This window comes from Callorhinchus milii, unplaced genomic scaffold (genome assembly GCF_018977255.1).
Source record: "Callorhinchus milii isolate IMCB2004 unplaced genomic scaffold, IMCB_Cmil_1.0 Scaffold5, whole genome shotgun sequence".
In the NCBI taxonomy this organism is placed as follows: Eukaryota; Metazoa; Chordata; class Chondrichthyes; order Chimaeriformes; family Callorhinchidae; genus Callorhinchus; species Callorhinchus milii.
Window position 1 is genome coordinate 9056264 of NW_024704746.1, and position 13866 is coordinate 9070129.

General features: G+C 37.4%; 1 protein-coding gene across 1 annotated transcript in view; it reads right to left on the minus strand.

The window, feature by feature from the left end:
- The window catches only part of smg7 (SMG7 nonsense mediated mRNA decay factor), a 57579-nt gene that overhangs the window by 18553 nt on the left and 25160 nt on the right, over positions 1-13866 (minus strand). Inside the window, 11 exon segments of the mRNA XM_042335061.1 lie at positions 640-700; positions 1914-1984; positions 2700-2856; positions 5846-5947; positions 5950-6007; positions 6401-6536; positions 7227-7377; positions 7943-8014; positions 9942-10113; positions 10996-11128; positions 11861-11978. Coding sequence (XP_042190995.1) covers positions 640-700; positions 1914-1984; positions 2700-2856; positions 5846-5947; positions 5950-6007; positions 6401-6536; positions 7227-7377; positions 7943-8014; positions 9942-10113; positions 10996-11128; positions 11861-11978 — 1231 coding nt within the window.

The following is a 13866-nucleotide window of genomic DNA, read 5'->3' on the forward strand; positions in this document are numbered from 1 at the left end:
ATGGATGAATTGGATGTCTAAACAGAGGAGATCTGCATTTTTATTAATAAAATTGAAATTTGTACTAGGTTAGTGAATTCAAACCAAGCAGGAACCACTGTAATAATGATTCTTGCATTTGATTCAGTTGTCTTATCACTTTGTTGAAACAATTCAAGGTGCTTCATGTGATTTACTGCAAAGGGCATTGTTGACCAGGACACTGGGAGAATCCCTCTTCTCTTTTTGAATAGTGCCTTGGGATCATTAACACCCACCTGAACAAGCACCGACCTTGGCTCATCATCTCATGTGAAGGACAGCATCTCAACACAACACAGCATTACATTCCACTATGAGCTCAAAGTTCCAACGTGGGACTTGAACCCATAACCTTCTGATTCAGAGATGAGTGCTCCCAACTGAGCAACGACACCTTTTTTTTAAGCATTGCATTTGAATCTTCTGAAGAATATATTCAAATGATTTGCTTAAAAGGTTTCATTTTAAGTATATATGCAAATCACAAGCAACCTTTTTACTTTAATATATAACGTCAGATGTAGCAAATGTAGATTGCATTCAAATTGATGACTCAATAGGGAAGATATGTTTTTAGCAATTTAGGATTGCAACAAGCAAAATACAACAAACGTTTACCTTAGGGAAGGCCTGAGAGCAAGGAATCCCTGCAGCTCAAATTCTTCAGGAAGAGGAGTGGCTGTAAGAGGGAAAAATATATAATCTGTGTCAAAAGCTTGTTACATTTTCATTTTAAGACATTGCTGCAGAAGTCACTTTACTTTTTTAAAAAATTAATTGGGCACTCTGTACATTAGGTTTATGGTCTGCTGTTTTTTATTACAATGTCCGACAGTCCGACGAGGGATAACATGTCTACCTAACGCATTTCAAATTTCTGTTGAATCCAACTTCCGTCACTGCACAAATTATAACAATCATTGGAAACCCTACAGAAATAGATGGCCACCATGTGTCCTCAACAAACATTATAGACAAGTTCTAGAGGAAGACAATAATAATAATCCTTGCAAATGATATAGCGCTTTTCACGTCTTCGACATCTCAAAGCGCTTCACAGAATAGACTGTAAAGTGAATTGACTGTGTTTTGTGGGCGAAACGCAGCAGCCAATTGCGCACAGCAGCGTCCTAAAAACAGTCGTGGATTGAAATGACCAATTTATTAATGTTTTTTTGAGGGATTATTATCAGGCGTGTGAAGTGAGGAAACTTGCCCAAGGTTTTGCCTTGCCAGGCGAAAGATAGTCATTTTCCTTTCACTGTGAAGTGCTTTGGGTGAGCTATCCTCCCGACATGCAAGTGCTATAACAAATGCAATGATAATTTGTGGCTAGAGAAAACACAAAGCGCTTTACAAACCAGCTTGTCTTATGCCTCAATTCATTATCAATGAAAGTTCTTCCCTGCTTCTCTATAGTGAACCAGTCTGTTACATTAAACAGGATATCTGCTATCCTCTCACATTTTAGTATCCAATTACAACAACAATCCTGAGACCAGGTTTCCTGACTCAGCTCATGCTTGAAAGAGTGCGAGTATGATTAGAACTCTGTGTACCTTCATGTGTTGGTACCCAAATGACAAACCAAACACTTAGTTCACGCAAGTTGTTGAGCCTGAATGCAAAAAAAATCAAAAGTATTTCTTCCTGTGAAAGCTTCATGTCTTCAGCTTACCTATTTGGGTGCGGAACTTCAGAATAAATCATTCATCATGTCAAAAGTCTTTATAAAAAATAATAATCCCTGCATTTGATATAGAAACATTTCAAAACCCTCAGAAATTTTCTGTGAAGTTTAGTGACTGTGGGCAAACAAGCCAACCAATTTGCGTGCAACAGGTCACACAAACAGCGATGAAGTAAATAACCATTTTTAAAAACAAACTTACCATTAAAGCTACACAGCTCATCTTCTTGTGGATGAAAACTGTTCAGCAACGATACAACCCAGGGCCAAATGCTGCAAAAGAAACACCATAGGTACTAAAATATAAATAAATAATAAATATTCCTTGTATTTGATATAACACCTTTACTACAGCTAACAGGGAAAGCACTGATTCACCTGCAATGGTCCTCCTACCCAAACTATAGTGCTGAACAAGAGGAAACTAGAGACAGGTATTTTGACCAGATTATCAGAGCAGGAATTATCAGCAGAAAATTGTGATAATAACCCTTGCATTTGATATTTCATATCAGAAAGACATCTCAAACAGTATTGTAGTGACTGTATTTAGTACGCAAACCCAACAGCAATGTCCCACAAACAGCCATGAAGTAAAATGATCAATTTTGTCTGCCGAATTATAGACCAGCACAATGGAAAAAACTCCCTTCTCTTTCAAATCTTTATGATCCACTTGAAAAAGGGTTTAATCCAAAGGACAGCAGCTCCTAAAATTCAGCACACCACATTGGAGTCAAAAGACTAGATTGTAAGCATGAAAATCTGCATGAAATTTAAACGCATTTGTGTCATTAAATTGGCCATGAATACAAGCCAAATTAGAGCAAAAGCAAATTAATAGTTAACAATGGGAAAGGGCTGCATCTGAAATTATTAGTTACCAAAAAATAATACATTAATCATAACCACCAACTGCTTCAGAAATTCAATGTTTAGAGTGGGAACGTCAATAGCAATATATATTTGTTCTTAGAGCAATACTTACTGTTGCCTTTCCTCTAATGCACTCTCCTGAAAGACATTGGGTCTGAGTTTCAGCCAATCCAATGAAACTTTAACAGCTGGTAGCGGGCATTCACCCAAGATTTCTTTAAGATTCTCATCCTGTAATGCACACTTGCACATGACGCCAAGGAACGTCACTGGAAAACAGAGAGAGTGGAAATAAACAGAACAAACGTAAGCTACTACTAAAAAGATGTTTGGCACAAATCTGTACACCTGTCCACATTTACCTTTTCACTTCCCAAATATCATAGCTTCTGGGCAATATGAATGGGGACAATGTGTTCAAGGAATTTTGTGCTGTAATGTCACATGTACTGAGACTAAATCATTGTAAGAAACATCTGTCTGTGCTCGATGTTACCAAGGCTACAGACACAATTCTAGTTTTCTCACACTATAACATGCAGCTGCCTGCTTCCTGGGTTATTTTAATTCAATCTTGCAGAGACTCAGTTCATTTGGTCTCAGGTTTCAAAAAGAAATAATACTTTACCACATATATGATGATTTCTTAAATCATTGTTGCAAAGCAAGACTGCACAACATGGGAGAGAATTCAGTCCAGGCATATGACCGAAATACCTGTACTAACTGGAGGTGGTTTCAACTGTACGGTAAACTAGTTCTCTACTTATTGAAGTAAAACAATTCTATGTCACTTCTGTGACATTCACTTCAACAGCTTACCACTAAAGACCTAATTGCAGTAAAGATTTGCATGGAGTTACAGGGCTTTACATTCAAAAAAATGTTTTTTTTTAATCCATCTCATTTTGAAAACTGAAGCCTTAGTAGGTGTGGTGGGGGATTAGTGTCTGAATCATTGAGTAATATAAAAAGGAAATAATAAGAGAACAAAAATGTCGCTTTAGTCATTCCTCATCAACATAAAATCTTAAATAGGAAATATTTCCTGTTAGATTGATTCTAACGGTGAAATTATTTCAAGAGTAATCTTATTTTAAACATTCTAACTAATAACGGATAATTATTCAATGTTCAAATTTAAAACTGCATTAAAATAATGGCAATATTTTGCTACAGCATTTAATCTATGAATACCTGATCTGTCTGAAATAAAACACAAGTGAATGAGTTTGAATTCTTCCTCTTCAATGGGATCAAATGGCAATAAACTCAAAGATGGATATACAACTACACAAGCAACTATAGTAATCCATGTGTGGCAACTACCCTCCAATATACCTTCACATTCATCATTAGTACATTTGGGCTTATTCACTTTCAGCAGATTGGAATGCTTACTTTATCATTCACAAAGAATTTTTTTAATAAATCAAATTCGAATTGACGTTTTGCAAGTGACTGAAATTGTATTTAAAGAGCTGGGTAGAAGCGAAAAATGCACAAAAGCAACGTGGACACAAATGTCAACCTAACAAAAGTGAACCTAACATCTACAGAAAAATGTCATAGAATAATGACAAGGTCACATCATTTTAAATACCAACAAGCAGCCGAGTGCCACATACAAGGATTCCTGTTGACAGCACTAGCTTCCTGGTTTTGACTCCATCCAAAAATAATGACCTGATTACATATCAAATCTTCAGATTCAAGGCAGTTTTTAGACATGGGAACTTTTACAAAAATATTGTTCCCATTTCTAAAATAAAGGAAGGGGGGCAAAGAGGCAGAAACACAGTGGGTTTTACTCTTTTAAAAAGTTAGAAAAGCTGGAAAAGTGGTAAAATAAAACAGGGTAATAAACAAAGTGAGCAAACACATTTTAATATTCATTGAAAATGTTCCCAAATATTTGAATTTGAGATTACTACAGAAAGAAATTTAAGCAGCCTCGCTACTATGTGTTAGTTTTTCTCAGCTAAAAGCACAATGAATTAAGTTGCATTTTTCTAGACTAGTCACCATTGTAACGTTTATGGGATCTTCTGGTACTTAGCATGCATTTGTCCATCAATTTGGTTTGGCAGCACTTTAATAATAATCCTTGCATTTGATATATCGCCTTACCACATCTTCGAGGCATCTCAAAGCGCTTCACAGAATATACTGTAAAGTGAACTGACTGTATATTTTGTGCACAAACACGTGGCACAAGTGTTGATTTACATCGGAGAGACACCCAAATACTCATACTCAATGAGTACTAAATTTGCAAACAGATTTGAGCTTGGTTTGAACTGAAACTGCTTTGATTGTGTTTTCCTTAAGTCACTTTCTGTGCAATGTTTCTGTGAAAGAAGTGACCGGATAACTTGGAAGGTGGCGAATTTTTTTGCATTTAGCTCATTACAATTGTTGAGACATAGGACCCAGCCAACCACATGGAGGGTTTTCTGTACATACAGTTCAGGGACTATCCTGGTAAACATGTTTTAGAATAAAAGTGAATGTTCAGATTACAGAGCAAACTACGATTTGATTAGTTTAAAATATTCATCAGGGTGTCTTTGAGGTACTTCAATTGGTATTCAAAACACCAAGTCAGACACGTAAGGTGCGATTTCACTGCCCTACTTCAAAGCTGGGGCTAGATAAATGTCAGCCATTAACCATTCTCTATTAGCAATATTGCTACTCCTATTATGACACAAAGTTAATTCTCAGTATACTTTCTTTGGGCAGTTAAACATTATACAATTTTCCTTTTTAAGTCTCCATCCTTGAAGACACAGAGAAAGTTCTGGGATTCAGATGACATCATATAAATTCCTTCAGAACCCTTCACAACTCTGAAAATCCATGACCCAGCTACAGCCTTCAACTTCTTTCCAAGCAACTATACATTTATTGTTGGTTCACATATTAAGTGTGCTGTCTGTAAGCCGTTACGAGCTGATTGCCATGGACCCGGCATTACATGACAGATCAAAGGGTACAAAATCCTTTGTTTTGCACAACTACTAACAGGTTTGATCATGCAAATGTAATAGATCATTTAACATACAGTTATGATTATATAGTAGCCAAGATACCAGGGTAGAGGTAGGTACAAAAATATGGATAATTTGAGCTGGTCAGTCACTCCTGAGGTGGACCACACTGTTTTTCCTTAAACCAATGAATGATATGTTGGGCAGCTAAAATATTATATTGCCACATAATAATCTGCAGAGGTTTTTTTAAAAAAAATCTTACTGAAGAGGCCAAGGAGTTGCGTCCAGCAAAGTAGTTCCTCCTCACTATAGCTCTGGTCATCAGCCTCCGTGCTAAAATCCCGCAAATGGTGCAATTCAAACAGTTGATAACTGTGAGATGTACAAGCTGCTGAGAACTGAAAGCCTTCTGCGGAAGAAGTTTCTGTAAACAAACAAATCTAGATAAGAATTACAAAACCAAAAGGATAAATCGTTACAAAGACCATCATAAGTATTGTGTCAAGTTTTGGTCATCCAACTTTCGGAAGAATGTAGAGAAACGTTTAGAGGAGATTTACTAGGATACCAGAAATGGGTGGTTTGATATATAAGCAGAAACTAAATCAATTTAGCAATAATTTTAATTTGTTTTCTCTTTAACGACATTTCCCAAGCTAAGAAAATGTTACAAATTCCCCAACTATTTTCAAATTTCTCCGTTGTAGTAAAAAGTCCAAAAGAACAAGAATGAGCAACACGCATACATTCTGTTTTAGCAAATGCAACACTGGGAACTTGCTGTAGAAATTACAATACACTGCATTATACATCTTACCTTGAATTGTTCCTCCAGCCTCTCTCTCAGTCCACACAACTTCTCTAAACTTTTAGCCAGATAGACATGTCCATGGAACTTAATAAAAGCCTTTATGAAGTCAGAAACATTCCACTTTGTCTTCACATCGTCACGGCTACAAAAGAATAATATTAACTGAATTAGCAGATAACTGCTAAATCCTTAGCTACTCGCTGCTTACTTTGACCAAATTAGTATCCTTAGCCTCAAATGCTGTTAAATCTGCCATTTGCTTTGCTTCACTCTCAAAGCTAAAATAGCAGGCCAGACTTCTAATTGCTAGAATCCTCATTTGAGATACGAGTATATTTAAATTATTTTGGGCATTACAAAAATAAACATGATTTAAAACACTGAGTTAATTTTCTTTCCCCTTCCTAATGGACCAACCATCTGGAGAGGAGGCAGACAGGCTGGCTACAACTCGGATTCAGCTACTTGTACTCTGCCCTCACAGATCATGTCCTCAAGATTATTTCCCTCCCCTCATCCTTTCAGTAGAAAAGCACCTAGCCTTTGTGGGGTGACGTTAACCGATGTCCTAGAGTATATAACTTGGTGGCCTGCAGGTGCAAACTATGTCCTGTCACTCTGTTGAACACATTGATAAATACATTCCTTCAATCAACAAAACCTCAATGTTTATAACCCGGATAAGTGAATTTATATCAAAATAACAAAACAAGGAGAATGGATAAATACTATAAGCTACTACATGAATTTGAATAAGGATTCCCGGCATGCAACATGTATGTTTAAGTCTACTCATGAGACTTTTAAATAGATTTTTTTGCTCTTTGCTCACCTCTCCAAAGCCTTAGAAAGCGCTTTCTGCAGATTAGTGGAAGCAGCTGGGAAAGGAAATTTGACAGCAATACTTCTGCAATAGTAGAAGATTGTTGTAAGGTGATCACCTTTAGAGGAAGCCAGGATTGCCAGCTGATTATACGGCTGACCTGAAATAGAAAAGGTGACAAGTAACATAATGAAATAGAACACACTGGCAAAGATTTAGACTGAAATGTCACTGCTCCATTTTAAACGACTTATCCTACATACCCACTCACCTGGGTATGTTGGATTACCTACCACAAGCATTCCTTCAAGGCCCGTCTCAAGACCCCCCTCCTTTTCGACCTCGCCTTCGGTCACCCCCTATCCCTACCCTCCCTACCCTCCACTCCTCCTGATCCCAATCCCAGCTTGGGTCTAAATCCCTGATAATGCAGCAACTTCATGCTATACAAATACAATTTGTTGTTGTTCGTCATTTAAAAAAAAAATCGATCTTCACAAGCAAATAAGACTGTCGCCCACCATAAATTAAAAGGGCAGAAAATAATAAAGGAATTTAATACCATGCCTTATGATGTCATTTTCATCAGGCTATCTCCCAATGTTAGATAAGCCTGATTATTAGAATTCATTTTTAAAATAGTATTCAGTCCACTGTAGCTAGAGTTTAAACTTTACTCCCGAGTAACTGTAAAAAAGATAGATGGATAATAAGATAGAGCTTACCATTGGATGGAACAAGTTGAGCTGCATGCCTGTAGTAAGACTCAGCCTGGCTGGTTTGATTTCTGTATCGAGCTGTAAGCCAAAGAACAAAAACATCAGGGAACTCACATCTTCAACATCAACATGGCTGACAAGAATAGTAAGCCGATTATCCCCATATTACTTGCTCACCAATTTACTTGCACAAAATTGGAATTCATTCCTACATTGTTCATCCCTGTGGCCCTTTTACTTGGTCCATTGATTTACTGCCACATTTCAGAAAATTTGTGATGCAAACTTGGCACCTACCCACCAAAATCCTTTTCATTTAGAGAAGATTGTTACAGAAAACAGACGGACGCTTTCATCCCATCAATCTGGGCTGGATTGGAATTCAGGACTCAGGATGCTGCTCTTTCACCTCTACCACACTGATGCCCTTGTTTACTCATTCACTCACTTGCTAAAACATTCAAAGAAAAGCTTGGGGAAGTAACTTCAAGTACACCACCATTTGCATGCCTTTCCAACAATTACTGGACAAGCATCAAACAATCCATTTTCTAAAATGAGTGCACTGAAAAGCAGTCCCCCCATCCCCACTCCCCATGGCTTTCTTTCTCATTTGAGGACACTCAAGTAACATTGATCTAAGTTTTCTGAACACTGCTAAGTAGGTAAGGAGAGGATTTCTACAAATGTCAGCAATTTCTCAAAACTTCTGAAGTTATTTGTAGTTTTCAAACATGGAACCTAAGGTTCAGCGAATGCAGAATTAGAACAAAATTCAGAAAGCTTGACCCCTCCTTCAAATACACCATTGACTTGAGCATTCATGCCGAGTCCCTACTCCTGACTCACGTATCATAGAATATTACAGCACAGGAGACCATTTGGCCCATCATGCCTGTGCCGACTCTTTGGAAGCCAGTCCGACTCCACTGCTCTTTCCCCATACACCTGCAAATTTTTCATTTTCAAGTACCTATTTAATTCCCTTTTGAAAGTTGTTATTGAATCTGTTTCCACCACTTTTTCAGAAAATGCAGTGCATTCCAGATCATATCTAATGGTTGTCCCCCTTGGGGTGCATATATATTATTAATTCCAGGCCTGGTTGTCTACAATAGCTGCTGACAATCACTTCAACGTTTCATGCAAATATTGAATTTCCATAACTAAATTTACGGATATCAGTGATTTCGTAGTGATTTGAAAGTTTAACATCATGTTTATAGTCTTTAAATGTGCAATTTTTAAGATTCATTGATCACAGAATTAAAACTCTTAGGCAAGGTATTAAAGGTTAGCTATGGAATTCTAACCCAGTAAAAGGACACTGGATCCAAATATCTTCAGGAGAGAGGCAAGGAGCAAAAATCTACTTCCAGGCATTTTTTAAAAAAGATGAAGAATGAAGAGTGCAAAATAAACATGTAATATCTCGTGTTCACCAGCACTAATAGATTCAAATAGTCACATGGAATCTCTAGCTAACTACTCATGTACTTTTAATTTAGTCATGACAAACTAAGTAGAAAACATCTCTCTGTTTAAAGGGCAAGTTCTGACAGTCACCGCAAGAACTGACTGGAACGAGATTTGAGGGAGTTGAAATACTTGAAAATAATCATTAACACAGGATGCTTCAGCGACACAGCCATGCCCATTGTTGGATGAGTAACTCGTCTAAGACAATTTCCCAATGGGATCATCCTACCATGTAATATCTGAGTCTAAATACAGGTTGTCAATTTTCCTAAAAGACATCTTAAACAGACTCACATGGGTGGAACCATAGAGTATTTCTGAACTTTTAAAAGCTATAAATTGGCTATGTTTTTCATTTTGGCACAGAAATGTTACTTCAGCACATTTAGATAGTTGTGTCATTCATTTTCCTGTTAGTAAGTTAGTAGTCTTTAAATATCCAACAAATTGGCTGGCATTGCCATCAACTGCTCAAATTGCCTATTCCATCATATACATATTGCCCCCAACCAATGCTTTAACATACCTATGTCTCCGAGGTGAACAAGGCAGTGCTGGCAGATATAAGAGCAAGAACTAGGTTGGGGCTTCACAATGCCACTGGTGCTGCACTGTTTATTGCTGATAATTCCTAGCTCTGAGGATTTAACACGACAGGGAAGGTCCACGTTGAAAACCGTGCACAGCTCCTGCAACAACTGAAAGGAATTTTTAAAACACAAATTATAAATGGTCAATATTATACTTAAAATTCAACAATCAAACTTTAAGACTACAATATAAATTGTTTTCATCACTGAAATCAAGATCACACAATATAAACTTTACACTAATGGAAAACTAATATTTGAAGCCTACTAAATTGGTATAAGCATTGATTTAGCAATTTACCTTTGTCGATTAGAATCAAAATTCCAACTTCTGATGCCCCCTATACCTTCCTTCAGTAATACCACGTCCCCACCCCGAACCCCCCCAAAACCTAACCTTGGATATTCACTTAAAAAATAATAATTTGGTCACTCAATCCACGATTGTTTGTGGGAAACTGCTGTGTGCATTTGGCTGCCGTGTTTTCCCCAAACTCAGTATTCATTAAGCATTTTGGTGTCTCTCTGATGTAAATCAACACTTTTGTACCACGTTTCGCCCACAAAATATACAGTCAATTCACTTTACAGTATATTCTGTGAAGCACTTTGAGACGTCTAGAAGATATGAAAAGCGCTGTATCAAATGCAAGGATTATTAGTATTATTATCAAATGCAAGGATTATTATTATTATGTCTGCGATGCTGCTGTGCGCAAGTTGGTAGCCACATTCGCTTACAAATACAGTCACTATGCTTTACAGTATATTGTGTGAATCACTTCCAGTAAAGATTTCCGTGGTTCGGAACCCCAATGGCTTTCAAACTCACACAATCTCTTAGCTAGCAATCCTCTTACCCAATATTCCTCCCAATCAGCATTTTCCTCTGTTCGTCTGTCCGTGGCTAAATATTTCCAGGCTTCTGAAGCTCAGATTAAACTCATTTCATTCTCACAGTGAATCCACAAGTTTTATCTCTGCACTTACCTGTGTGTAGAAGCCACTAGCTGCCTCTAAGAAGAGTGAAAGGTTGGCCTGTACCTCGCTACGATTCGGATTGGCTCGATTCTTGGCTTGACCCTGTAGTGTAGTAATTTGATTTTTGAAGGCATGATTCCAACTGTAGATCAGAAAATTAGAAGAGATGAATTCATTGTACAACATCATATAAGAACTATATTAAAAGTCTTAAAAAAAATAAAAATCCAGCAAAACAAAGTCTTAAAAAAGGGTTTTCTTACAGGAGAGCTAAATACTGAACCAGTAATAAAGGAGGAGTCATGAATTAAGTCATTCCCTCCATTACATTACTCATTCTTTCTTTAATTACCAGTTTAGTCCCTTATTTGTTTATAACTTCTAGGACATAAGATTTTTATGAAAAAAAAGGAATAATTTGGCCCTTTCGTTAATTACAATAATTTTCTTGCCCCTTTTCTCTTTTCTGCAGCCGATCAAGTCAGATTTGTAGGTTTGAACCAGCCGACAGATAAAAAATGACGAGAAGGAAATAATTGTATAGAGGAGCAAAGATAAGGATATCAGCAATATTTCTACAACATAACTCTGAGTTTCAGTTTACTCGATTCTGGACATTCTGCAACGCTTTAGTCTCAAGAGTCTTCAAATTCAGAAGACTAACTCTGCTGGTTAACAGAGCCCAGCTTTGATAGATCTCTAGAGCCAAGACTGAACCATTTTGGGGCCTCTATAGTTCAGATGTACTAGAAATCAACATATGGTTATGTCAAAAATGAAAATACTATCCCAAACCAAAAGATTTTTGTATTTCTAACAGTAATGAAATAGAATGAAGATATCTATTTCCACCTGAAACGTATTACATACTTACAGGTCTTGCTCCACCTTCTTATCCAGTGCATACTCCAAGTCTGTGACCAACATTTTCTGGTAAAGGTCCTGCAGAGCTTGTCTGGATGTCCAGACCTCAGCTGGACCCAGCTTTGAATCTGCTCAGAAAAACAGCAATAAGTACAGACTTTTTTTTAAAAAAAAGACTATTTTCCCATACATATGTGTGTGTATTTCTTTCTCGTTTCATTCTGCATTATAAAATGTTGGGAAGAAAAGTTTGGAAAAGATCATATACGTAAAAACAGTGGATTAATATCAAAATTGGAAAGATCCTACATTAGTCGATAACTTGGACAAATGGAAGACCTACTTACAAATGTTAATTCATTCACACACACAAACAAACAAAGCTGCAGAATTTCCAAACCTAAAGAAAATTAATTGAAGAGCTGAGATGGAGTTTTGGGTTTGTTAATCTGTCACTGATAGCAATATCGGCAGGATTCAGGCTTGTTTCAACAGTGAGGGACATACATGATAGCTTAAACATTGACAACGGTTGTTTAATGCTAATGGACAGTGAACAGCATAATAGTTTACTGCAGAAAAGACACAGAACGATTCTGCATAATCTTAAGGAAAGACAGCAATTAAGGATGACTAGAGCTAGTTTGGTGAGTATAAACAGATGAATGAAGTGCAAGATTATTAATAAGGTGATAAGCTGCAAGGCTATTGAAAGCAATAGAAAGCTAGGGAACTATGAGGTTCACCTTGGAGCTCTGCCAGTGGGGGAAACCTTGCTAATCACAATTCTTGTCACATTTTTAAAACCCTGCAAATAGAAATGTCCTAAGAACAAATTGCTCTTTTAAAAAAAAAGTATACAAAATTGTACTACTGAACATGCAATCCCCTGTGGTATACTAATGTAAGTCTAATGTAGTGTGAGAAAAGGAGCATTTGCAAAAACCGCAAAAGGAAAACTTCCATTCAGGTAATGGAACTAAGCATTTCACGCTGTTCCTGCCACCGAATGTAACACTAGTACATAAAAACTTCATAGATTCCCCCACTCCCCAAAAAAGTAAAAAAATGTAACCTTCTTCATTTGAATTTACTCCACAACTGGAATACAAACGCTTTCCTTAGGCATTTTAATGAATTACCTATGAAACATAATGCTTTCTAAAGGTGAATGAGAATAACCCAACCTAACTTTGGCACTGTGATTGGGCCTCAACCAACAGCATCTTACCATTGGAGGCTTCATTTCACGGGATCCCAAATTAGCTCAAAATCGAGTATCTTGTGAAGTGCATCAAGGATAATCAGTGCATCACATTTTTTACTTGTGTCTTAAATAAAGATGATAAATGCTATTCAGGTGGGCATTTTCTTCTAATTTTGGGGGAGTGTGAGAAAAGGAGCATTTGCAAAAACCGCAAAAGAAAAATTTCCATTCAGGTAATGGAACTAAGCATTCTTACTAGTCTAGTTATGTTATCAATCAGTCCCAATTACAGGGACATAGATGGATTCTCACACACACACACTCACTCAGAAAAACAACTTTCATTTGACAAGGCGCTATATGCTACATCCTTAACTCAAGTTTTTAAACATATAATGCTATGTTCCGACCATTCTGAAACTTAGTCAATCAGAGTCCTTTCCACACTTGTGACCGGTCACTTTAATTCCCATATGTGACAGTCACAGCAGGTTGACTCAATCCTCTGGAGGATGGGGAGCCTGTGAAGTCGGGCAAAGATAGGGGTGATCGGCCCACGGAGCTTAGTGCGGAAAGTTCATGAGCTGCAGAGTTCTGAATATTCTGCAAGTAAGGGAAGAGTTGGGAAGACTGGAGAGCAGGGAGTTGCATAGGCAATCTTGGATGTTACGAAAGTGTGGATGACAGTCTCAGCAGCCTGATGGGAGAGGTAGTGGGAGGCAGAAATGGGAAATGTTGCGGAGGTAGGGGAAGGCAGATGTGGGGTCATGGCATGGCTGTGAGGTTTTAAAGACAGTTGAGACTTGAAC